The 26,091-nt window shown below is 44.1% G+C and overlaps 1 protein-coding gene across 2 annotated transcripts in view; it reads right to left on the bottom strand.

Annotated features, from left to right (window-relative positions):
• PSMA4 (proteasome 20S subunit alpha 4) overlaps positions 1-26,091 on the bottom strand; it is a 128,139-nt gene that overhangs the window by 86,011 nt on the left and 16,037 nt on the right. Inside the window, exons 3-5 of one of the 2 annotated variants that reach the window (XM_085602469.1) lie at positions 15,400-15,442; positions 6,696-6,858; positions 5,983-6,060 (exon numbers count right to left, since the gene is read on the bottom strand). In XM_085602469.1, coding sequence (XP_085458595.1) covers positions 5,983-6,060; positions 6,696-6,858; positions 15,400-15,442 — 284 coding nt within the window. The remainder of the gene's footprint in view (positions 1-5,982; positions 6,061-6,695; positions 6,859-15,399; positions 15,443-26,091) is intronic. The other variant, XM_085602471.1, reaches the window with a different exon arrangement.

Raw genomic sequence — 26,091 nt, 5'->3', positions numbered from 1 at the left:
GGCGACGAATCACCGAGTCCCCGTTAGGGGGAAGCTTAAATCTACGTACTAGCTCGACAGCGTGTTAGCAAAACGCAACCGACATCGCTTTTGCTTTGTCTTTACAGTCTCTGATGGCAGAGGAATATTTAAAGCCCGACTACGCCAAACAAAGGGAACACACGAACGCCACACTATTCGACTAGTTGAAATCGTAGGGTGAGCAATTCTCCTATTTGTTGTCCTGTCCTTGTGCGTCTGTCCCATTAGGATGTGAATCAATTCGACGAGTAGGTTTATTGTCATATTTGGTTGTTTTCAGCTCCAGGCACTAGCTGATTGAAACATCCTTTGGACATAAAGCAGGCTGAGACCACACGTGCATAGATATTCTTAAGGTGGGTATGCCAGGTCGAGAATGGAGGCTGGCTCAAGTTCTGTTATTGCTGATTAGAGTAGAGATTTTTAATTATTACCTTTTTGATTTTCTTTCCAGAATACATTGGTCCTGATGAGAACCTCATAATGTCAGAGGTTTGAAACGCGTAGACCAGTCGACCAGTCGGTCCTTTACACACTCCATATAAAAAGTCTTGCCCTTGATGTTTTCTTTGGGTTTAAAGTGTTTATTAAGAAATTTATTGTCTTAAAAAGTCTAACACGGATAAACTATCTGTGTTCAACAAGGAGTAGTTGTTTAAGGACCTTTCAGTTCAGTTGAGTATGAGTTAGTTTTTTGGTATGAATGGATTGGCCAAGTATGGTAGATGATTGAATGTTTAAATTGTCTAGGGTGCGGTTAATGTATTGTATTGTCATTTATATTGTATATGTATGTTTGTATCAGGGACGTTTGTCTTCATCACACAATAAAATAATGCGTAATAAATAAATAAAAAACTTTTTGAAGAATAGGCAATTCTTAAAGCCCCATCTTTTGTGTTTCAATTCATGAAAGCTTTTCAAAAATAGTGTGTTATTTAAATCAAATCCAGGTAGGACTAGGTGTTTTGTTCTTTAGTATTTTGGGCTCAGTTCTGCTGGTCTTTTGAGCCAAAGCCCTGTTTTGGTTTATAGCTAATTTGAGATGTCATCAGTGATGTCACTGACCATGTAATGAGTGATGTAATATGTGAGGTCGTAGGGAATACATTGCGGGGGCGTAAGTTATAGTAAGCTTGGGTAACTATAACTGAATTTCTATGAGTGTAAAATCAGAGACTAATTATAATGATCCTGCATGCTTTGTTTTTTTAGTGAATTTCTAAGGTTTTTTTCTAATGTTATTTCCCCAAATAGAATGTCCATGTAACCCTTGGTGTTGTAAGTGAATTTCTAAGGTTTTTAAAATGTTACTTCCTAACTATAATGTCATTGTAACCTTTGTTTTTTTATGTGAGTTTCTTATGGTTTTTACCCCCAACAAAAACAGATCTTCTTTACATTACTTTAACTTTTGTTTTCTGTGATTTTCTAGTTTCCCCCCCATAAAATATCACTTAATTACCATGCATAAATGCAACCCCCGCAATGATGTCACTTGTCTAGTCCCCCCACTTATTTTTTCAAGAGTTGTGCTCTCAGCATGAGGGCTGCCCTGAAACTGTGCCGGACTCCATGACTCAGCCAAGAATCAGGGCACAGGTGGGAATCCAGCTGGCAGACATACAGGCCGAGCCCCTGCAGTGGTGCATGCTTCATTAGGGGTGCAGACATGCACGTAGGTGACAAGCAGGCAGTGAATCAGGCTCCCATACTGCTCGCCTATAAACTGAAGCATGCTGCCCTCCCCAAGGGTACTGTAGAGAGGGGCCGGCACTGTGCTCCCGCTGTGCAAACCGTGTTTTCAGGTTCCAGGGACACTACACCTTCCAGCTACACATTCCAACCTTTACTTTCAGTTATTTAAAGTTCAGTAGACTTTGCCAGAATCGTTTTTATTTTATGGATTCAGTTGCAATATTCTTATTTCCAATTGATTTTATTTTTAGGTGCTTATATGCTCTTTCGTGTATTAATTTGAAATACTTATTACTTCCTATGGTTATTCTTTAAGACTTTCATTCCAACTGTTTTTATTTTAGGGACGGTTTCCTTTCTGTTTTTATTCCGGTGATTTGTCTTTGTAAGCTTTTACAAATGGCATTGATTTCCAATATATTTGTTTGGAAATATTTTGTTTCAAATAAATGTTATATCGCATTGTAAAGAAAAAACAAAGAAATAGAATGGTATTGCATTTAAAGACTGGCTGACTGTAGAATATGTGTCTTCCACCGTATGCTCTCTGTTTTTGGCACAAAGGGCCAAGCCGCGTTATTAAAATGTAGAATATTACTGCACGGGCCGTGCTTTACCGGGGGGTCTGTGGACTGCAGGGCCTTCGCTCGCCAAGTGACAACCACGCCTTCAGTCTTAGATGAAAGTCACCCATACCTAATAGCTGTTCGTAAAAGCCATAACGAGATGAAAGGGGGGTTCTAAACACAGACCAGAATTAAGAAAGTCAGGAGATAAGGAAACTTAAGTTTTGCCAATATTTGAGAACATGTATTTTTCGTGGGAGAATAGTTGTTAATCACGGGATGTGCCCCTGCGGAGCTGCCAGTGGAAGGGGTGGGGCAGCATCAAGGCCTAGGTTGCTTCAGGGTTTTGCAGAATCTCAAATTGAAATTACCAAGAGCCAGAGACAGGCCAACACAGTCTTTCACGGTTGGTGTCAGAGCTTTGCCGCGGTCGAGAGTCATGCAGTGCTGCGGAGGGTCTCACACTGCTGCTGGGGCCACAGGGTGCTTCTCAAAGCCATGGGTTTCAGTAGGAGCCAATAGACGTGACGGAAAGAGTTTAATACTCAGAGCCCTCTACTGAGTCTGAGCAGAGAAGGCTAACCTGCAAGGTCTGATGAGCCCCTCATCCTTCAGAAAAGCCTGTAAGTATTGTACCCAAAGTACTACTCTGAACATCTAGCATGCATGCCTGTCTTCGAAAGAGACTAGACGCACTACGTTAAGCAGTACGCTTAATATAAACATGAACAAAAGTTAAACACACTATTGAACAAGCGGTAACTGTCACTATGGTGTAAGTAGTGCGGCCGGCAGGCAAGGCACACAAATAAAAGTGAATTGGTCAAAGGTAACAGAGAATCTCCTTACAGAGTGGTCCACGGGGGTGCCCCACTGGTGACTAGGACACAGTGAGAGGATAGCTATGTATGGAAGGATGGAAGGACTAGGTTTCCCATAGACATGGGCTCAGATATTCCGAACTGTGACAACCAGTAACTGAACATTTGGAAGAGTGGCAATGAGAATTTTGAAAAGGAAGTACAACACATCTCCTTTAAACTATTTACGTTGCACACATTTACTTGTGATGACCATTTAAAGCACAGGGACAAAAGTCCATTTCCCCAGCAACGCAGGATTTGTTGCTCAAGTGGTAAACAGAGGTTGAAAGGCAAGGTTTCCGGGCTCCATGGTAATGCACTTATCACTCATAGACGCCTTCTCGTGCCACAGAGTGAGCACTTGACTTTTTGTGCCCACTCTTTCTTCTCACGCAGCAATTACCAACTAAATGAAGATAAAGCTTGTTAGAACAATGAACCATTGGCAGGTCAATATAAAAAAAAAATCAGGCCATCGACACTTGCTGATTACAGTGCTACGCATGGACGTCAGAAGGCACTACATAACACCATATTATTTTTCCTGTTTCAAGCCTCGAACAAGCATTAAATTCTTTAAATCAAAATAAATATGTTTGATAAAGTTTTAAATGAAAAGAACAGGTCTACTAGCTCGATAGCTTAAAGATGGCTGGTCATTATTAAACCCAAATCAGTGAAAAAAAGGACAATAGGCCTGCCCCTGGAAGGTGGCGGTCCCCAAAGCTAAGAACGGCCATGGGGAGGGTGCTGTGCGCGCCCTTCACCCAAAAATATACGTTGATATGCACCTGAAGCTATACTGTAATTAAGTACAGGCGACCAATTTTTTCTTTTAAAAAAACACTTGCCACAAATCTGCAAATCCGTTGCAGTTTTCGCTACGAAATTTTTTTAAATTCTTTTTGGGACATCCATGGTCCTTCGGGGACCCCAGCACTAGGCATAGGGGCGTTAGGGTATTCCTACCCTGCCCCCATCTCTCTCTTTTTTTGACTTTTTTTTTTTTACGTTTTTGTTTGAGATTTGGCCAAGTCCATGTCAGAAGATGTTGCCAGCCAATCAGATCTCTGCACAAGATTGGGAGGATTTGCGGAGGGTTACCGACCCTAGATATACAAATTCGCTTTTCCTTAAATAGCTCAAAAACTACTGAATGGATCTACACCAAACCACAAAAAGCTCTCTATCTGGACCAAGAGCTAGCTTTCTGCTAAATTTGATGTAATTTCATCCAGAGGTTTGGGCTGTAGTCACGTTCAAAATCCCTACGGGAATTAACATGGCAAAATCCCCCCTTTTTACAGGTCCGCAATTGACTGATCAGCCTGAAACTTTCCATGCACAACTAGAATCAGGAGGGAATGTTTTTTGGAACATTTCGTGAAGATTCGTCAAACAGCGCCGAAGTTATAAGCAAGTCAAAAAACGCTTTTCTTATGGAAACTAGGTCCGAACTATAACTACCTACTGGCGACTGCCAGTAGGTAATATATATAAAATAAACCTAACCCTTACCGTAAATAGTTACCAAAGAATTGTTACTACGATTATGCCCTTACCATTCATGCTTTCACAATGAAATTAGCTGTAAAGGGAATCTGTGATAAAGGCATACTCGTAAAAAACATATAAAAACCTGTGTTGTAAAGACATTGTTGTTGAAATGCCTTAGTTGTAAAGGCATCTTGCTGTTTAGCCTTCGTTGTGAAGGTGGTTTCCCGTCTGAGGATTCTGCATTTTCCCCCTACTGGCAGCACCTAAACACGTGAGGGCACCAAAGAAGTGGTCAAGATATTGAGCATGGCCTCTTTGTCCAGACATGACAAAGCGGCGCTCTAATATCAAGCCAATCATCCGATTAATATATCTAGACACGGAGGGCTGCGAGCTTGGCAGAAAGGGATGTCTCACCATCAACCGAATCTTCAGCAGTAAATGCCATGGTAAGAACTTGATCGAAGGGGCCACTGTAAGTAAAGTGGATTCCATGGGTGGGGTTAAGGAGTTTTGCTACACTGGCCTAGACAATGTAGCACTGGAGGACAAATTCTAAAACCTTGTATCATTCCATGACTGTTACTGTTTTTAATGAGGACTTCTGTTGTGAAGAGTCAGCATGGTGACAAACTCTGGTAAGAAAAAAAAAAAAAAAAAAAACATAAAACGTCTAATGACAGTAAGTGAAAGAACAACTTTTTTTCTGCTAGGCAATCAAGATTTTTTTTTTGTTTGCGTTAAAAGGATCCTTGCTCCACTGAGAAGTCAAATGAACTGCACTGCAATCTGGGACACTGGAGAAGCTAACTGCCTAAAACCGACATTGCAAAATTTCACTCTATTGAACACAACAACATTCTGGCTCCGGGACTTGTCTCCATAATTATCTTGCAGAGAAAGGATTCCAGTGCTTTACTACACAGAATATAAATTAAACAGAGGTGCATCAGTGGTTGAGAGCTGTGACAGACGGGAGATCCTCTTCACCTCTGAAACAATTATAGACTGGATCCTCTTTACCTCTGAATCAATTATATGGTTCAAGTTCTACATGCAACTCGTTTTATTATACAAACAACCAAATAGTCTGAAATCGTCAAAAGGAGATAAGTCAGCCATTAACTCTGTCCCACTGCAGTGTTTTAAGCAACACATTATACTTTGCATTTCTTCCAGAAAAAGCTTCGTAACCGGGTTATATTACAGAGAATCGTGTAGAGGTATAGTTTAGGCCACTATACCTTTTTTAGGTTTTCAATTTTGCATGAAATAGATTTATAGGCTACAACCCAGACAGTACTTATAGCATTACAAATAGTAGAATCTATATATACCTTTGAGCGATCAATCTTAGTTCGTTTGTGAGAACATTGGCATCAGAGGTTATGCCTGCAACACTGCATGCCATATCACTGCAAGAAAAAAGTCAGCCAGTATAAATTTAGCCATACTAAGATGGGACAATTCAGCATGGTAAACAGTCAATACACTTCCAAAAATCCACAAGCACAATAGAAAATAGAGCAAGAAAAAAATACTAAAAGTAATGGAAGGTAAAATTATAGCAACAGCCATTCCTCAATGTTTATTTTTTACTCTGAATTGCTTAGATGGGCAAGTGACTTGCCACGAATATTCCCTACTGGCAAGTTCATGGAATCAGAATAATGATTTTTGGTAAAATGCAAAACTTGTCTACATCCTAGAGTGATGTAGGGTCTCTCCTAGGACTGGTAAAATTAAGCTAATGATGACTTAACTATGCACAATGGGATCTCTCTCTCATCACCTGAGTGAGGCCTAGTATGTGGAAGAGTTGAGGAAGCAATATCTAGTAGGTGCGCTGACCACCCCTCTAGGCCACGGAGGAACAAAGTTACCGCTAGTCCTGTCCCAAAGACTCTTAGGGACACCAAAGCTGAGTGCCTAAAGCATTGAGCTGTAGCAAACAAAATCTGTATAAACAGCCACAACGGAACCAAGAGTATTAGTGTTAAGACAGGAACTGTGCAAAGATTGGCAGTTGGATAGATTCCAAATAACTTACTTATTAAGCTTGTATATTTTTTCTGAAAAGAATACTTCATCAAGAAGCTTATGAATGTTGCGTCTCTCTGCAGCTAGAAGAACGCCATCATTTGCTAATATTCCAAGGCACGTTCCAGCATGTCCAATAGCTTCCATGGCATATTCCACCTGATACAAGCGACCTACAGTGAAAAATAAAGTTCACACAGTTACATAAAATGGTAGTCCACCTTCATACCATTCAAGAGTAAGTAGGTTGAGTGACATTCCAGAAACCAATGCCAAAGGCTCAACAATCATTGGATGAATCTCAAGTATGCTACTCTACATCACTAATAGGTACCCTGACCTGCTGCCTTGTCCCAGTAGTTTTTGGGGATTTTCTCGAAAGCCTCTTTGAGGAGTATAAACAGAGTAATACCCTCTACTGTGTATACATGGGTGGTGTTTAGAGAGTTTTCTTCATGCATCTAGAGAATGGCCAAGTATCACCTTAACACGTGTATTCCAATGTCTTTTAACACCAAGAACAGCTGAGAAACTCTTTTCCCCTAAGCCCATACTTTGGAGACATGGGTTCAGAAGTACTTTAGTTTTCCTGGACAAAGCTTGTGCATCTTGGCAAGTCTCATACATTAGTTTGGTTCTTGGTAACACTGGCAGGAAGAAAATGGTTGAAGAACAGATCGGTTTGGTACGGATATAATTATCTTCTCATAGAGGAGGGGTCTTGGTCTTGCTCGGAGGAAAGTAAAGCCTCGCTGAAAACTAAACAATGTAATTGCATACAGACGCAATTAGGCAAGTAATGTAGAATGTTGCCACCAGTATGACAGGTAAGTTTCTTTATTAAGTACAGGAGATAGGTTTCTTTAGTCTCGCCACACAGGGCATCTGTTACAAAGCACTTTGACATTCTATATGAGCTTCAATTGGATCATTTCCAATAGTGGCTTACGCAGGGAGGGAAAGGCAAAGGGACCAAAGGAGGGGACAACTGAGGGACATTAAAATACTTTTCCTTCCCTAGGGAAAGATAGTAAGTAAGGGAAGATGAAAAAAAGGAAACTGCAAGACAAAAAGAACAAAACTGTAAATTGGTACATAAATAATAGAGTAAAAGTATACATGTAATTAAAATGTATGATATCGGAAGAAATAGGAACTTAAGGGCAAGGGAATCACCCTACTTTGTTATCCAATTGCCAGCTAGGTGAGCGGACATTCCTGGTAATTCTTTTAACTAAGGGAGGGTAAACCTTATTTCAATCATCATGAGATGTGGGTTTACATACAGCTGTGGGGTTTTCTGGACATTTTGCTATCAAAACCATGCTCCAGGTCTTGCCACCTTCGAGAATAAGGATATTGTGTTTCACTTGTTTAGTTCTTAATGGATGAGGAAACTTCCTGAATTGGTTTTGAATCGTGGTAGAATTCCTTATAAGTACAGTGTCTCTGTTGACCTGCACTGGTTGTCCATCATTGATGAGTGAGTTGAGAACCGTGTTTCCTACCTATTAGGGATGTAAAAGGTGATAGGACCGTCACAATGTGAGGTTAAGTAGGAAATATGTCCATAACATTTCACAAAGAATTTTAGATAGGAGTTTCCTAGCTGCATGGGCCAATCAAATCAATTTGTTTTATCATCTCATTTACTCTTTCTATTAGCCTATTGACTTTGAGGCAGTAAAGGTGTTTTGATATGGGTATCAAGTCTTGCATACCACTGTCAGCTGCAATGGTGCTAGGAATGCCTTTCAAGGAAAAGGTGTCCAGCAAAAACTCACTTACATTCGCAGTATTGATATGGTTTACAAACGTTGTCGTAACCCAATGAGAATGATAGTCAACTAGTACAAATATGCATTTGTGATACATTCCGGGTACGTTAATAGGACTCAGTGTCTAACCTTAATTTATCCCATGGCTTGGAAGGGACTTCTAAAGGAGAGTGGAGTTCTGTGAATTCTTTTAGTTTTATTGCTCACTCCACATGCATTACAGTCTCTTACTTTATTCTCTAGGACTCTGTCCACATCAGGAAACCAGTATTCTGCCCTAACTTTGCTCCTAGTCAAACTCCTTAATAAATGGCCTTCATGATCAATGTGTTCCCCAGTGATTTAAGGTGGTATGATTTTACCCAATCTTTAGAGGTAGTCTCCATCATTGGATAGCTAATTTCTCACATTCCTGTATGGCTATATATTTTCTGGTAATTCTTTAAATTTCTCAGCCCATTCCTGTGCGATTTTAAATGTAACAAGGTTTTGTCAAGTTTTATACTCCCTTCAACTTCATCCTTTAAGATTGCTGTAATGTGGGTTGATAGAACAGATTCATCAGGCAGTGTCAAATCTTGGGTATAGTCAACAGCAAGCATTCTGGATCAACAGTCCTCTATGTGGTTTTTGGTTCCCGGTACGTATTCTACCTTGAAATTGTACACCTGCAGACCTAAGACCCACTTCACAATCAAGGCAGTGGTTTTCTCTATACTTTTAGTGGACAACACCGTAATTAAGGGTGATCAGTCCTTCATAGGGGGTGGGGGGGGGGGGGGGGGGCTGATAAAGTGCCCTCTTTCTTGCATGGTAGGCCATCACTTTTTGCTGAATTGCTGAGGTTGTTTGACTGAGTGTGCCCTGGGCTCCTGCTAATCAGGTACCCAGGGACTATGTTCCTTCCCTAACAACTGCATTGAAGCCTAAACCCAATTGACATCTCTGGCCACATGCCAGCCCCTGTCGCCCCTCTAGCTGGGTGCCCTATGCCAGAGGGGAGGGTACAGGTGCATGATCCCTGTACGCCTACAGTGCCAGAGTCCATTCCTGGGCACTGTAAGTGCAGTGCTGCCATTAAGAGTATATGGTGCTGGGAGTTTGTCATGACGAACTCCACAACACCATAATGGCTACACTGAAGACTGGGAAGTTTGGTATCAAACTTTTCTGCACACTAAACCCACACTGATGCCAGTGTGGGATTTAATGTAAAATGCACAACAGAGGGCATCTTAGAGATGCCCCCTGAAACTCGACCAACTTTTAGTGACCTGACTGAGTGGCTGCTTAGGCTGCCACAAACAGACAGGTTTCTGGACCCCAGGCCTAAAACAATGCACATCCTGGGACAAGGTGCCAAGCCTCCTCCCCCAAGATGGACAGGGTTCACGAAGGGGAAGCTTCAAAAGCATGCCGCCTTTGTGAGCCTCCCCAGACCATTTGCTGCTTTCAGCAACTGGTTCCCATTGGTTCTACCCCCCACTTTGGGCGAGAGAACCGGCGGGAAAAACAAGTGAGGGAAAGAGGTGTGCCCACCTCTGCCAACTCCACCCCTCAGGTGGGGGAGGCGAGGTGAAGCACAACTGAGAGTCCTCACCATCTTGAGGATGGGGGGGACCTAGCCAACCAGGGACAGGCTCCTGCCCCCCCTCCCCTCTAGAGGGTGGCACAATAGGGAGAGTACCCACCCGAGGGAAGGGACCCATTGGTCCCTTCCCATACCTATCTGTAACGCCCCTAAATCTAGCATTTAGGGGGCACCCTGAACCTTGCTTACTCAGATCCAGCCTGACCACAAGAAGAAAAGAAGGACCGAACAGCCGCGCAGCCAGGTAACAAGAGGAAGACGCCCACTGACTTGGCCCCAGCCCTACCGGCCCGTCTCCCCTCGAACCTGCTCCTACGAAATCCCAGTGTGTCCTGAAGCTAACAACCTCAGAAACCCCGGAGGACCTGCCTGCCTTCACTTCCAAAGACTGCTTCTCCCATGAACACCGGATTTGTTCAACTGCAACCTCTGACAGTAGCCAGAGACCGCAAATCCAGCCCTCTCTGCACCCGCCGAACCCGGCCAGAGATAGAGTGGAAAAACACCACAAGGAGGTATCCCCCGGCGATTCTGACCAGAGATCCGTCGACCCCTGACCTGTCTCAAGCCTCCAGCCGACGCCTGCAGCCTAAATCCAGAAGGCCCCTTAACCACAACCAGTAGCTGGTAAGAAGAGCCGACCCCAAAAGGCACCCCTGCAACAGATGCCCCACAGTCCTTCGTCTCCCTGCTGGCAGTGCTTTTGCAAACCGGAGGTTCTCCATTGAAAACAGGGCACCCGACCTCAAAACAGCACCCAGCTGCCCTAGTGTCACTGAGGGTGCACCTTGGGTGCTAATTTGGTTCCCTATTTCCCTGACCTAAACCCTAGGAGCTTTGCTCCCACAGCTGTGTGGCCTACTTGCCAGCAGCCACCAACCGGAGGCCCCCTATCCTTCATAGGATAACATTGGGCCTCAACAATCTGCACCCTAGCGCCACTGAGGGGTGGAAGCTAATCCGAAAGGCATCCTTCGGTATCTGTAGGCTCCAGAGGGGCAGTAAAGGATGTTAAAGACTGGACTCTGGGTGAAGTGCCACCTAGTGATATGCAGATGAGAGGTTAAAAAAAAATGGAAGTATTTGGAGTCGCGTAGGAGGCTCAATATTTCATTAATCCTCGGAAGAGGATGTCTATCCACCTAAATATTTGAATTTTAATCTCCTAAATTACCCCGGAGGAGTTCTATAAACATTCTAGGTGGTGATCACAATTGGAGCCACCAATTCAGAGCTCTCTATTTTTACTATCATTCCTTGATTTTCCAACTTATCCTACTTTTTGAGCGAGTCTCTCACGAGGAGCGGAATATGACGTGTCTTGTGTACTATGGGGACTGAATCTTTTTTAAATTAATTTTGCATACAAAATCCTCGAGTAGGCCTAAATGATCAGGAAAGACATTGGCAAATTTGTCTCAAAGACCCTTTCCACTAACAGACCTGTCTGCAGTAAGCACCTGTTCTACGCTATTGAGATCTAGTCTGATTCCCAAGTCTTTCTGGTGTATCTATCCTAATAAAATCAAATTTCTACCATGTTCCTGTTCTTGAATGATATCTGCATTTATATCATCCCCCAGGTTTTATGTCAAGAGCTTCTAAAATATATATTTTCCTTGCAAATTTATCCTGGAAAGTTTTGTCTATCAGTGTGTAAGGAGAACATACCTTATAGGAGACACAATCAAGCGCTACGTCACAGGTGGGGTAATTCACATTTTAAATTTTTTCCAGTAAAATTTACTAGGAAAACTATTTTGTCCTCTTGATCTTCAGTTGAGATTGCTCTGATCAGATTAACATCCTTATTTTCTACATCCCTGCATACTTTAGCAAAATATCTTCTTTTATTGCATTTTCTTCAAATTACTCCCCCTGCAGGAAATTTGGGGCGGTTGGCTAATGGTTATTAGTCCCATACCTGTAACATTTCAGTCTGTCAGGTTTATATTTAGGCTTCTGTATATGCACATTTTTTTATCTTGTAGATTGTGTCACTTGTGTTAGTGAGGGTGTTAACACTATTATAGACTTTGAGGGATTCAGGTAATACTTTCATTTCCCGTATACAAAATTGCTGCGTGTTCTATACTTTTAGCGATATCTATTGTCTCTTGCAGGTTGGGGTTCAAAGTTAGTCTCTCTTGAACTTTTGGATCCCTAGTACATCTTACTAACTGATCATGGATTAGTCAGTCAGTGAGAGGACCAACATCACAGTACTGTAATGTAATGAGCAACCTTTTTGTGTTTACCTCGAGTTCTACTGAAGAACTTATGTCTCTCTAGAACAACATTCATTTTATCTCCGAAATACTCCTATAACGGTCCAGGCACGGACCGGCATGCCTTAGGCGCGCCCGCTGCGCGCGACCGCGCAGAGGTCGCCTTATGTAGGGGAGAGGGGCAGGAGCAGAGGCAGGGAGGCGGGAGCGGCTGGGTCGGGGCCACAGGGGCAGGAGCGGCGGGAACGGTAAGACAAAAATACAATACAATAATGCCAATACAACGCAGGGAAATAAAAACAAATAAGACAATTATGCACTCAGCAACAGTTGGGGAAAAGTGAAGAGGGACACTGGGGGGGGAGGGGGGGGGGGATACCGGATGGTACCTAGGCGGACCCTGAGGTGCAGAGACGGGTAGCTGGCTCGAACCCTGCTCGGGATCGGTCAAAGTCCTAGCGCGGTCAACGGCGAGGCGGAGCTGCTGGGGAGAGTGCTGGCCTTGGCCCAGAGGTCAAGGTCTCACGTGCGCGCCCCCGCAGCGGTGCCATATGTAAGGGAGGGGGCGGGAGCAGAGGCGGGAGCGGCTGGGTCAGGGGGGCAGGGCCGCAGCAGCGGGAACGGTAAGACAAAAATACAATAATGCCAATACAATGCAGGGAAATAAAAACAAATAAGACAATTATGCACTCAGCAACAGTTGTGAAGAGGAACACTGGGGGGGATACCGGATGGTACCTAGGCGGACCCTGAGGAGCAGTGACGGGTAGCTGGCTCGGACCCTGCTCGGGGGTCGGTCACAGTCCTAGCGCGGTGAACGGAGAAGCGGAGCTGCTGGGGAGTGCGCTGGACTTGGCCCAGAGGTTATTGTGTAATACAATATGTTGCCTATGCACCAGGCTAAATTTCTCCCCCCAATTGCAAGTAGATAGGTCTCAAATATTTGCAGCTATTGTTCTTAAGGTAATTCAGGTTCACCCACATCATTCAGAAAAAGCAGAGGTTGATTAATACTAACAGCTGCCATATTGAGACGTGAAAAGCGGTGATTGTAATGTATGTGAATTAAAGCAGATTTAAGACAACACCAACCACAATAATGAGTGGATGATACAGAAATGGTTAAAGCGAGTTACTCTTTAGCATGAAGTCCGGAGATTCAGAATAACCCTAAATAATAAAATACCTCATAGTTAAAGCAAATGGAGATGTTGTCACAAAGCAGCACAAGTCAAAAATGAGTATGTCTATGGAATTAAATGGTTAAAGAAAGGGAAAGATAACTGCTAAAACAGCATCAATCACAAAAATAACCATCCTGTGAGAAATAAATAGTTTAAAGGTAAGAAAAGGACTCAAAATGTATGTTAAGACTCCTAAACGGGAGGTTGTATTAACTGAACCAGTCTTGTTTCTATCATTAAAAAAAATGAAGCTATAATCACATGGCTCTGGAGACTGGGAGGGGAGGCTGGTGTATGCAATCAGGAGTGAAAGGTAGAGGAGAGGGTAGTGTGAGGGGATTTCTTCCCCAAGGGTGGTAGATACTCGATAAGGAAGTGCGAGGGGCAATCAGAGTCTCGAGGGCTGTGGCACATCACAGCACTGCTCTGCCCGCACAGACAAGGGATCTATGACAGAGGTAGCAGCACCATCACAATGGTAAGAGCGTGACCCTCATGGGTATACCCCGAACAGACAGGAATGTCCCAGCAGTTCGCAGAAGGTGAGGAAAAGCCCAGAAAGATGGACACTGATGGCTAAGAGTACGGCAGTGGAGCATGAACACAAATTGCTTGTGGGTTCACCAAGGATATCCACACAGATCCTGTGCCAGGTACACTTACATGGATGGTACGTCCCAGCACTCTGACTGCACTACAGAGCCGACCCACCTGTCATGAGCAGTAAATAGCTGCGATCAGTCAGAAAATAGGATGCGGATCGCTGCTGAAGATAGCCAGCCAGATCTTTATTATTTCTTCAATTGTATTTGAAGCGGTCTTATATTCAGTTGCATTAATGCCAGTAGATGGCGCTGTTGCTACACAGTTGACCAGGTTACATTTGAACAAATGTGCATAAGCACATCGCAACCAATCAGTGGTGTGCAATTAGAATTGACAAAACGGAGATTGAAGAGAAAGGAATTCCTGTGTAGTTCGATTCACATAAAGAATCTGCTAATGAAGAACTTCTTCCAGATGATTTGAATAACGTATTTGTAGACGAGACGATCTCTTATGATGCGCTTTGCTGTAAATTAACAGTTTGCTGAGCAGACACGTGACTAACACTCACAAGGATGACGTGCACCAGCAGCCCAACTGCCCTGCGGTGCCAAATCACTAGACCAAATGCTCTGCAGGGACATGACTGTCACCAACATGCATCACTGAGGCACCATAAAGATGAGACTAGAGCAGGTGACTACCTGAGGGACACGAGTCCCATCAAGAGTAGCACAACACCAACCATTCAGAACGTCTCTGTAATGGCGAGGATCCGAAACTACAGGAGTGAAGACCCATAACTGCCCCATGTGGTATCCCATCCTTATCGCCAATGAAGAAAAATGCCACCAGGATGATAGGTAAGTCTCTTTATTAAGTACAAGAAATAGATGTCTTCAGTGTAGCCACGCAGAGCAACTGACAAGAGGCACTTCAACATTTTATATGATTTTCATTTGGGACATTCCAATAGTGAAGAAATGCAGGGAGTGGTAGGAAAAGGAACCAGGGAAAGGAACAACTGAGGGACAACACAACAGGGAGTGGTACGTATATGGATATACAACCATGCATCATAAACAAAAGATATTTCGTGTGAAGGATTTCCTTGGGACCACTGCACACGTATTTCACCCTTGTACCAAGGTTCCCTATGGAAGAATGGCGCTACACTGTTTCATGTATACATGTAAGTTTACAAGGGCAGCATAAAAGGTTGAAAACACAGACTTAAAATACCAACATAATTTTTATACTTTATGTGGCTATTTTGGGCAAGTCTCAAATCACCAAACAAACAAAATACTTATTCTACAATAAACCAAAATTCTCAGAAGTCAAATTGACCATTAGGTTACTTATTTCCAATGTACAAACCACCTACCTTCAGGGGAGAAAATAGTTGTTCTTGAATCATATCGTCGAGACTGGAAAGAAAAAAAAGTTTCTTAAACCACCAAAATGCATAAATCAACTATTAGACTTGTTAATCACCATGAGACATTTCTTTTTCAATTTGTGCTGTAAAGCAAGACCAACAGTAGTTGCTTAAAAAAAACATACCTTTCTCAAAATAAAAAAGGTGTACAGAGTGAAGGTAAGTTCTTTGCAGTTTTTTCCACATAGGCTTCTTTGCACCCTAATTTGATACCTCATTTTGTTTCAAATGTGACACAAACAGAAATCTAAGTGCCCTTGTGGAGGTTTTGACACATTTTGACCGTAGCACTGTGAATGGCAGCTTATCAATGGATGAAACATCTGCCATAAGGCAAGCCCGTCTGAGCCCGTCCGCGCCCGGCCCGCGCTCAGCGCCCCCCCTCCCCCTGTTCAACTTCCCCCAGTCCTCCAGAAGCGCCTCGTGTACTCGAGAACCTCCTTGATGGAGCTAAACTTGTGGGAGCGTAACGCCAGATGCACTCTAATATCGGCTGAATCACTGCTGGCTCGGCCACCTAGCCCCTGCTCTAACTGCGTTTGCCCTCTACCCCTGATCCACCCGGAAGGCATTAAATCCACGGCTACGGAGGGTCTCTCCACTATCATGGCTGCAGAGGTTTTTTCTTGCATTCTTCTCAATGCCAGATCTCTGGTAAAACACAGCATGGAATGCTCTCAGCTGCTGCTGGATCTACAAATTAAAATTGCATTTATTACTGAGACTTGGACGGATGAGGCGTCCGGACCAGACTTAGTTCAAGCAACCCCCCCGGGCTATTATTGTGAGGTGCTTCACAGAGCCAATAAAAAAAGGGGGTGGCATTGCAAATCTATATCATAGCTCCATACAGGGCACTTTTAAAGCACGATCAATGACAGCGTGTGAAGCAATTTCCTTTAACCTGAGGCTTACGAACCATTTCTCCTGCAAAGGTACTCTCATCTACAGACATCCGGGCCCTAAACCTTTGTTTCTTTCGTCCTTGGGTACCCTTCTCGAGGAGGTATTGCTGGAGAACTCTTATACTATACTAGGGGACTTTAATTTCTATCTTGAGAAGCCAGAGGATCCTGATACAGCTCGACTCCTTAGTATTATGGAAACCGCCGAGCTGACGCAACAGGTGACGGGTCCTTCCCATCGGGCAGGTCACACACTCGACGGGATTTTCTCCAATACATCAGAACTAGCATTTACAGCTTTGTTACCGCTGGCCTGGTCGGATCATGCGGGTGTCAGGTTTAATATTGCACCTATTCCCCACCCACACAAGGGGCGCCCCTTAACACTGGCCAAAACAGTTAGAGCCTGGAACAGGGTAGAAGCAGAGACCCTATCTAGGGTACTCTCCACCTCACTTACTCCTATTCCCAGGAACACGGAGGAAGCAGCTCTGTCCTACACAAACTGGCTTTCCCAGGCCTGTGTAAAGCTGGCGCCACCAAAACCAGCAGTCTTTAATAGAACTACGCCCTCAGCGCCGTGGTACACGACCGAATTGAAATCACAAAAATGCGTATGCAAGAGATCAGAACGCAACTGGAGGAAGACATACGCGGATGAAGAAAGACAGGCATATCTGGCTAACCTGGCTACATATAAACGTATGCTAAGGGAAACTAAACAGAAGCACTTTGCCGCTCAGTTTGCAGCAGCGAAAAATCCCACGAAAGAGATCTTCGCCACTATTAATAAAATGTTGCGAGTGGAACCAGCTTCAGTACCGGCCAGCACTGAGTTATGTGAAAAGTTAACTCTGTTCTTTCAGAACAAAGTGAATACCATCTTCACTAGTCTCAGTGGCCCCATTCATAGCCACCAGGATGGCAGGAATAAGCCTAGCGAACCTCAGCCACCGTTTGTCCTCAAGGAATTCACACATCTGTCCCCCAGGACACTTTGGAGTTAATGGTTAAAGTTAAATCCGGATCCCCTCTGGACCCCTGCCCGCTCAAAATCATCAAACTGGCACCAGTACCTATTGCAAATCATCTTACAGCTATTTTTAACGGCATGTTTGATGAAGGGGTATTCCCAGGAGTTTGGAAAAAGGCGTCAATTCTCCCTTTGTTGAAAAAACCTAGTCTGGACCCTTCCGATCCGAATAACTTCGACCCATTTCGCGCCTTCCATTCCCGGCCAAACTAGTGGAAAGGGTGCTAAACCATCAACTTACCACCTTTGTGAAGGACATCTCACTGTTGGATCCTTCGCAGCACGGTTTCCGCGAGGGTCATAGCACCGAATACGCGCTGATAGAGGTTACAGATCAGATTAGGCTTACGGTGGATCGGGGGGGGAAAGGCAGCGTTGATCCTTTTAGAACTATCCGCTGCTTTCGACACGGTCCACCATGGTCTATTAATGGAACAATTAAGAAACAGTGGAATCCAGCAGAAGGCATGGGAGCTATTGAACTCCTTCCTTTCCGATCGGAGTCAAATAGTGTCATTGGAAAACTGTGCTTCCCAACCATTCTCGCTGCCATGTGGGGTCCCGCAGGGATCCTCACTAAGTCCCACACTGTTTAATATATATGTTTCCTCCCTAGCGCCTATCATCAGAAATCATGGATTCAGCGTAACCTCCTATGCGGATGATACGCAAATTATTGTGTCCCTTCTACCTGGTAATGAACTTGGGATGGACCACAACTTTCAGTCCTGCATGTCAGAGGTAGCTCGTTGGATGGCAAACAATTGCCTCAGGTTGAATTCCAACAAAACCGAGGTGATGTTATTTGGGAATAACCCTAATTTCTGGTCCCCTACATGGTGGCTGCAGGAACTGGGTGCACTTCCCACCCCGGTTAATCATGCCAGAAACCTTGGAATGGTATTGGATACCAAACTATCCATGACATTACAGGTCAATTCGGTAGCCTCCAAATCTAGCTACATCCTGAGAATGTTGAGGAAGATTCTGTTCCTGCTTCCGCAGGAGCATCGACAGACTGTGGTAAGGGCCTTGATAACCTCAAGACTGGATTACTGTAACAGTCTATACCTCAACATCCAGGAAGGCTTACTATATAGACTACAGTTGCTGCAGAATGCCGCAGCCAGACTCCTAACAGGCCTCCCTAAATCTGCCCATATCTCTAAGGCCATTCAGGACCTACACTGGCTCCCTATTAAGAGCAGGGTCCAGTTTAAATCATTATGTCTGGTTTTTAAGGCTCTACATGGAGTAAGCTCAGACTTCCTGATCAACAGGCTTAGGAGGTATATACCTGCCCGACATCTTCGATCATCCGATGCAAATCTGATCAAGGTCCCCCCCCAACAAAGAAAGTTAACTGGGGTGGCCGCAGTTTTTCATATGGTGCGGCAAGGCTGTGGAATGGTTTGCCTCCTCATATGCGCGCCATGGAAAATCTATTTCAATTCAGGAAAGCATTGAAGACCTGGCTATTTGTCAAATAATTCTGGAGTAAGCCTAATTGGAGCAGTGGACAGCGCCAGGACACCTCTTTTGGTAATCGCGCGCTTTACAAATCTCGTAAATAAATAAATGAGAATTGCTAAAAACTGGTAAGTATGGATGTACTACAGAGCAGGGAGTGATGTCTTCAAGCTTGCAGCTCCTCAGAACTCCCTACTTCAGTTCAAAGAGATTGAGGGCCACTTGACAAATTAAAAGGATAGTCAAGTCTCGGCTATTTGCTTTAAAATTCTATAAATGTGTTAATGCATTTCCATACTTGGCATGACTGCTTGCTGTAGCCAGTTACTGCTCTGTATTGATTGTTACCACCCAACCTTTTTGCAACTCGCTATTCTACTCTGCGATAAACCGCTCAGGTGGTTTAATCTGTGAAAGACAAATGCTCAATTCCTTGGGAGCTAAAGATGTTCTCGGTACGTCCTCAGTGCAGGTGCTCGGGTTCGGAGGATGTGCCCAGCATGTCCTAGCTCCCACCTGCAAAGAAAGCACTGGTGCCACCAAATGCCCCCAGTAGGGATGGCAGCAGAAGCGCTTCTGCCCCAACCCCTCTCCCCCCGGTGACCTAATGGCGCCCCAGCACCATCAATAGGAATGCTGTGGACAGGCTGGAAGCCATTTGCTTTCAGCAAGTCAGGTGAGTACAACGCTCTGGTATGTCCGCTTATCTGTGGGGTTGTGTGGGAAACCGGGAGCTGGAGAAAACTGTGTAAAGTAAAGATATTTCCCTTAATCCCTTCTCTCTCTAAAGAGCATTCATGCTGCGTGATCACGTGTGTGAGGGAGGGTTGTAAAGACAGTTGACATTTGGGAAATAAATACTTTTATATGGGAGAGGGCGACCCTTTCAGCAAGGGTTGCGCCACCATCCAGGGAAATATGTTCAGGCCATGTATACTCAGTAGGTTTCCACTGGACTTCAGGGAATTTTATTTCGGCAATCAGGTTGGCCACTCGGGCATGGGTCACCCACCAAAAAACAATGAAACCTGTTTTGCCTGAAAGCCACAAACCCCCCCCACCCACCCCACCCAGCACCCTTGGACAAGAGTAGCTTCCTAGAAATAGTGAGACATGTTTGTCCTATTTATTTCCCCCTAAGACATATTTTAGGCCACTCGCCCTCTGGTTGGAGGCGGGGGAGAACCACTCGCCACCACGGATTTTGTAATTTATGCATATTGTGGAGCCTCCCAAAAATATTGGCCTGTGTCCACCAGTCCCCACTCATATCGGACGATCTATCCCTATAGAGAGCGGAGAACTCTAGATAAGGGGGGGGGAATGGGGAGAGGGGGGGGATTTGGATTTATAGATAAAGGGGCGCTTCCCAGTATTGCCAACACATCCTTTGTTTTCAGTTCCCAGCTTTTACAAGAACATATTTTTTTGTACGCCTGTGTGCCCATGGGGGTGGCAGAAACCACTAGACACCAGGGAACATGTTTTTGTGTGGTGAAATGCTCTTTGGCTGGCGGTATGTGGACTGGCATGTGACTGGCTGGTTGTCTTGCAATTGGCTGGTGGTGTGTGTTAACTGGCGATTGGCTTGAATCTGGTTGGTGGCAGGAGTAAGGGGCACTCCCTTTGTTTTGTGCACCCTTTGGAGGCAGATAGGATGGTTGTGACGCTGAGCTTCCCCCAGAGATAGACTTCATTGTGTTTTAGGTTATGTTAATTTGTCTTGAAATAGCGCACAAATCACCCAAAGGTGTGAACTGTTTTATTTCTTGTAATCATTTGCATTTGTCAACTTAATGTTTTATTTCTTCCTTTTAATGTAGTTAAAGCTTTTGATTTCCCTGGCGGCGACACCTAGTTGCACTTTCGGCATTGATAGAGCTGCAGTTTTGTTGCATGCGTTTGGTAATAAAACTTTTTAGTATTTTTTTTTACTTCAAATGAGTATCATTGCCTTGCATGATACTGCTTTTTTTAGGTCGAGCCTATAGCGGCAGTGAGCATGCGCTGCTCGCTTTGCGAAGGATGCAGTAATAGAGTATGGAGTGGAAGCTCCGCCCATGTTTTTAATTGGCTCGTGTCATTGTCTTTCGTAAATGCTGCCGTCTGATTGATTATGAGGCTTGTTAGTCCCTCCTTATTATGGCCATGTCATTTGTATCCTTCCATGGCTACTGGCCCCTTTACTTCGAGTGTTGGACGGTATGTTTTATTTAGATTGTGAGCACTATTTTCATTAATAATGTTCTTACTGCCTGTGCCTTCTCGCCTCCTCCCGCAGTCCATGTCTTCTCGCCCCGCACTTCCGTTGTTTGTGCCTTCTCGCCCCCCTGACCCTCACACTCCCATCTACAAAGCAATAGGTCTCGAGTAAATGTGAGTCCTATTGCATTGCAAATGCTTGTTTTTTTTTAAACTGTTGTAATGATTGCAGCATATTCAGTTTGTTTTATTGTGTGTCAAATTCACTTTGGATCTGTGCACAATATGCACTGTGTTGTCTTGTGTGCAATTTTCTTTTGTTTTTCCTTTGTAGTGGCATATTGTTGGTACTTGCTGTGTCTGTGCAGAGTAGGTGGAGTTGGTCCACAGTCTAGCTGTCTGTGGCAAGTGAGGTATTATTTTGGGTATAAAATTAATTGCGTTGCTAGCACGGATAGGGTTTTCTAGCTAATTGTGTCAACAGTTCTATTTACTGTTTGATACAGCCACAGTTTGTTAAGTTCAAATTTGATACAGTGTTTATTGTTGTGTTTGATTAGTAAGCATTATGGCTGGCCGACCTGGCCTGCAGATCATTGCATTGCTTTTTGAATCTGCCTAAAACATGGTTCTGAGACGGACTCTGATTCTGAGGCAGAAGATGAAGTTGGAAGTGCTGAACTCTGGGTTGAGCCCTAATATGGTGCAGCCTATTTTGCCTGTCTTTAGTGGCGTTGCAGGGTGCTGAGTAAATTCAGAGAACTCTGCCTGGCATTTTGTTTTCACCGGTTTATTATGGATATTGTTGAGCAGACAACTTTGTATGTAGAACAGTTTTTGATGGACAAAAGAAAGACACACTTAGGACCCATTCTAGTCTTAGGGAGTGGACTCTCACAAATCTCCATCAGATTAAGCAGTTCTGGGGTTTAACTTTGTGGATGGGATTGCTAAGAAAACTACCACTATCTTTATATTGGTCTACAAGTCCCTTGATGGCAACTGCTATATTTCTAGCAACCATGAGTTGAGACCAATATTTGCCTCTGCAGCGGATGCTGCATTTTGTCGATAATGCAACAGCAAGACCACAAGATTGCCTTGATTGGGACTGTCTCTTCAAGATTCGGCCTATTCTTGACCATTTAGAGACGGTTTCTCAGAGATTTATGTATCCGGGAAAGATAGATTTGTGGATGAGTCTCTGGTCCTTTTCAGAGGCCATATGGTTTTCAGACAGTACATTCCTAGCAAGAGAGCCTGTTCTAGTTTTCAGATGTATACACTGTCTGAAAGTGCCACTGGATGTGGGGGTAATTTTAGAGTGTACACTGGTAGGGATTCTTAAGTTGACCCCCTCCTCACCCAAACCCTATGGTTGCCCTTCCATTGTTGGAGTCAGTGAGAAAATTGTGTAAGAACTTGCCAGATGACTTTTTAATAAAGGTCGCCATTTATATGTGGACAACTTCTACAGTCTTGCAACCATTTAAGGAATTGTTCAAGGTGAGCACTGTGGCATGTGGCACAATCCGCTCTAACCGTAAAGGTTACCCCAGAGAGCTTGCGTGTAAAAAAAACAAAAAAACCTTGAAGGGGACAGAGCAGTGCCTTGCATAGTAATGAACGTCTTGCTTTGGAAGTTTTAGACAGAAGAGATGCTCACAACTATTCATGATGAAAGCACTTCACCTGTGACTGTTAGTGGTCAGGAAGCAGAAGTGTGAAATTAATAGCAAGCACATGGGAGGTGTTAATAGAGTGGCTCAAAGGTTGGAGCCTTACAATGCTGCTCGAAAAATGATACATCTGGTAGAAGTTGGCTGTTCATTTGTTTAATTTGGCATCCTTCAATGCTTATGTTGTTCTCAAAGATTGTTCTCCAGGTTCCTAGATGAGTTTTGTACAGTTTCAGCAGTCTGTAATAGGCAGCCGTGTTGCAGCTGAGCAGGCAAGTGTTCCTACAGTTTGAGTGGTGGAGGATGCAGCTAGATTGAAAGATCACCACTTTCCTGAATACATTCCTCAAACACCCCAAAAAATCTTTGACAAAGATGTAGTCTGTGTCTGAAGAAGAGTACGAAAAGAGTGTTTTTCCATCCTGGGCTATGTGTGCCCACGTTTTGAGTTGTACCGTACACAATGAGTATTGGGAGCAACCATACGAGTAAAAGGTACTGACTTTTGTTTGTATTGCTATATATTTTCTGTTTAGATACCTCGTTAGCAGTAGTTCGATGTGCTTAGTAACAACTGTGGCGTATGCAGTCACAGTTGGCATTTCATCTTCTACCAATAGAATCGGACTTTCTATTTGAAAATAAATTGCTGTTTTTTTCAGCCTGTGGTTTGTGTGTATAATCTGTTTATTGGGGGAGTGTTTAAGGAATTAAAGTGGTGTGGAGCTTCATGGTGATGTCTGAGAGGAGTTTGGTGCGTGTAGACAGTTCACATGTATGGTCACACCCAAATATCCTCTGTGTGCTGTCACTACGGAGGGGGAGGGGTGGGAGAGGAGGGGGGAGGGGTGGGAGAGGAGGGAGGGGTGGGAGAGGAGGGGGGGGGGGGGGGAGGGTGTGTAGTGACCAGCTTGCTGCTGGTCACTACACACGCACAACTAGCCTAACACCAGTCTACTTTGTCATGTTGTGCGATTGCTGCATCAGTCCTGTGGGCGAGTGAAAGTGATGGCCCCTGGAGAGGCATCATTTGTCGATGTGGTATGTGAAGGGTCTACAACTGACTGTGTTGACTGCTTTGTATGTGGGAGAAGCATGAAACGTGTGTGAATGGCCTGTAAAGTGGTCGGTGCCTTGTGGTGGCTTTAGTCACCGGTTCAGTATTTGAAAATTATAATATATCTTATTAACAGTGATTTCTATATCCTCACAAAGAAACTCATTGACCTCAGTTCGATCTGTTCCGGCCGCAGGCACTAGGCCCAGCCACACAAGTGAGGCAGCATGTCTTTCTGGATAAGTGGGGGGGGTGGGGGAGGAGGAGAGGGGGCGCTGGTTGGTAGGGATTTTGTGAATTCCTCCCGATCCTGGAAGTTTGCGTCACAGAAATGCAAGGAAAATGTGAGATATTAGGTAAAGTTTGAGATTTGTAAGGCATTGTTGGTATTAAAAAAACAACAACAAAAAAACTTTGCAGGACCCACGTGAGGCACACCACTCTGAACACTCTTGGGCGTCTAGTTATCAGAAATGTCTAGGTTTGGTTGAATTCCCCAGGTGGCCCTCGATCCCCGCCCAAACTAATTGCTGCTACCCCACTGCCAAATCAACTCATTTTGGTGACAGGAAATACTGATGTCGCCACATTTGATTTTGGCGCCTTTCCTGTTGGAGCAACAAGGCCTACACACACACCAGTGCGGTATCATTTTTTTCAGAGGATTTGGGGGAATGCTCTGTGGTTGGAAATGTGTGGCTCCCCATAGATTATACACATTTTCCTCGCAGAAATGTGAGGAAAATATGTGCTTTTAGTCATACTTTGTGGTTTGCAAAGGCTTCTGGGAAGGAAAACCTCGTGGGAGACACTCCAGTCACCCCACCCCTGGATTCTCCTGTATGTCTGGTTTTAAAAATATTTGCACATTTGCTAGGTTTCCCTAGGTGTTGGCGGAGGTAGGGCCCAAAATCCACAGCTAGCCACATTGGCAAAAAAAGAAAAAGAAAAGGGGAAGTTCAGTGGAAAAATTTGATGAGTACATGTTGCGTTTTCAAGAATTTCCTGTCGGCAGTACTAGCCTGACCGACACAAGCAAGGTACCATTTTTATCAGGAGACTTGGGGGACTGTTGGGTGGTAGGAAATGTATGCAGATTCCAGAACTTTCCATCACAGCAATATGAGGAAAATTTACGTTTTCAGTCGAAGATCAAGGTTTGGTATGGGCTTTAAGGTAAAAAAGAAAACCTGGCGAGAGCTGCGCAAGCCTCTCCACCCTGTATTCCCCTAGGTGTCTAGTTTTCAGAAGTGTACAGATTTGCTAGGTTTCCCTATGTGTCCGCTGAACCAGGGACCAAAATCCACAGCTACCCACTTTGACAAAAGTGACAGTTTTGAGCGAGAAAAAAAATATTGATGTATCCATATGGTGTTTTGACCATGTGCTGAAATGCTGAGTTTCTGACAGTGCTCAATTCATGTTTATAAGAGGCAGGGGCACAGATTGTTCTTGAGCCTAGTAACATGATTGTGACACAGGGGAGGGGAGATCGATCCAATGCTTATGTCGATCAGAGGCCTCAAAAGTTTCTCGGAGTTTCTGACGCCATTTCCGATTGGCTATGAGCCCCAGAGTGCCCATAGCTCTGATATTTATTATTTACCCAATGTAATGTCTACTTGTCCGTTGGACAAACTAGACATTAAATCTTCTTGCCCCTCATAAACATCAACAGGGTTCGGAAGTAGGGCGATACGATTTCCCCACCCCTGCCTCCACCCAGGAAAGGCTTTGTTTCTGGGCCCAGGGAGGAAAGGCTCCCACCCCAGAGGTCCAGAAACTAGTCTTGTAGTGGCAGGCTTGCGTTTTTCAGGGGGCATCCCTAAGATACTCTCCAAGAGCATTGCTTAATACATTTTAAACCCACTGCGGGTCGCACCACTACTTTCAGTCCATAACCTTGGTAATTAAGAAAGAGTGTCCATTCAATATTGTATATGGTTCCAAAGAATTACTCTTTATTCTTCCTTGAGTTTTCACAATTCTATGGCAGCCAACGCGTTTTGTTCTTTTACTAAGAACTTCGTCAGGGCATTATTTATTGGCAACGTTTGTTTTGAAGTCTTTAGCAATATTAACCCTCCGATTTTTTGGGATAGCAGATTGGCAGTTGCTTCACTGTCCTTCTCTATTGCATTACCTACCAAAAGATATTAATGATACTATGTCAAGTCGTTACTGGTCCCATTGTGCTCTCGCCATGATCCAATTAGAGGCTAGTGTGCCTACAGTCCGATATATTACGACGACCAGTAAGATTCACGCCCAAGTGCCTAAATTCTACACTGG

The sequence above is a fragment of the Triturus cristatus genome, chromosome 4_2 (assembly GCF_964204655.1).
Source record: "Triturus cristatus chromosome 4_2, aTriCri1.1, whole genome shotgun sequence".
In the NCBI taxonomy this organism is placed as follows: domain Eukaryota; kingdom Metazoa; phylum Chordata; class Amphibia; order Caudata; family Salamandridae; genus Triturus; species Triturus cristatus.
Note: the sequence above shows the minus strand (reverse complement) of the source record. Positions and strands in the feature narration are given on the sequence as shown.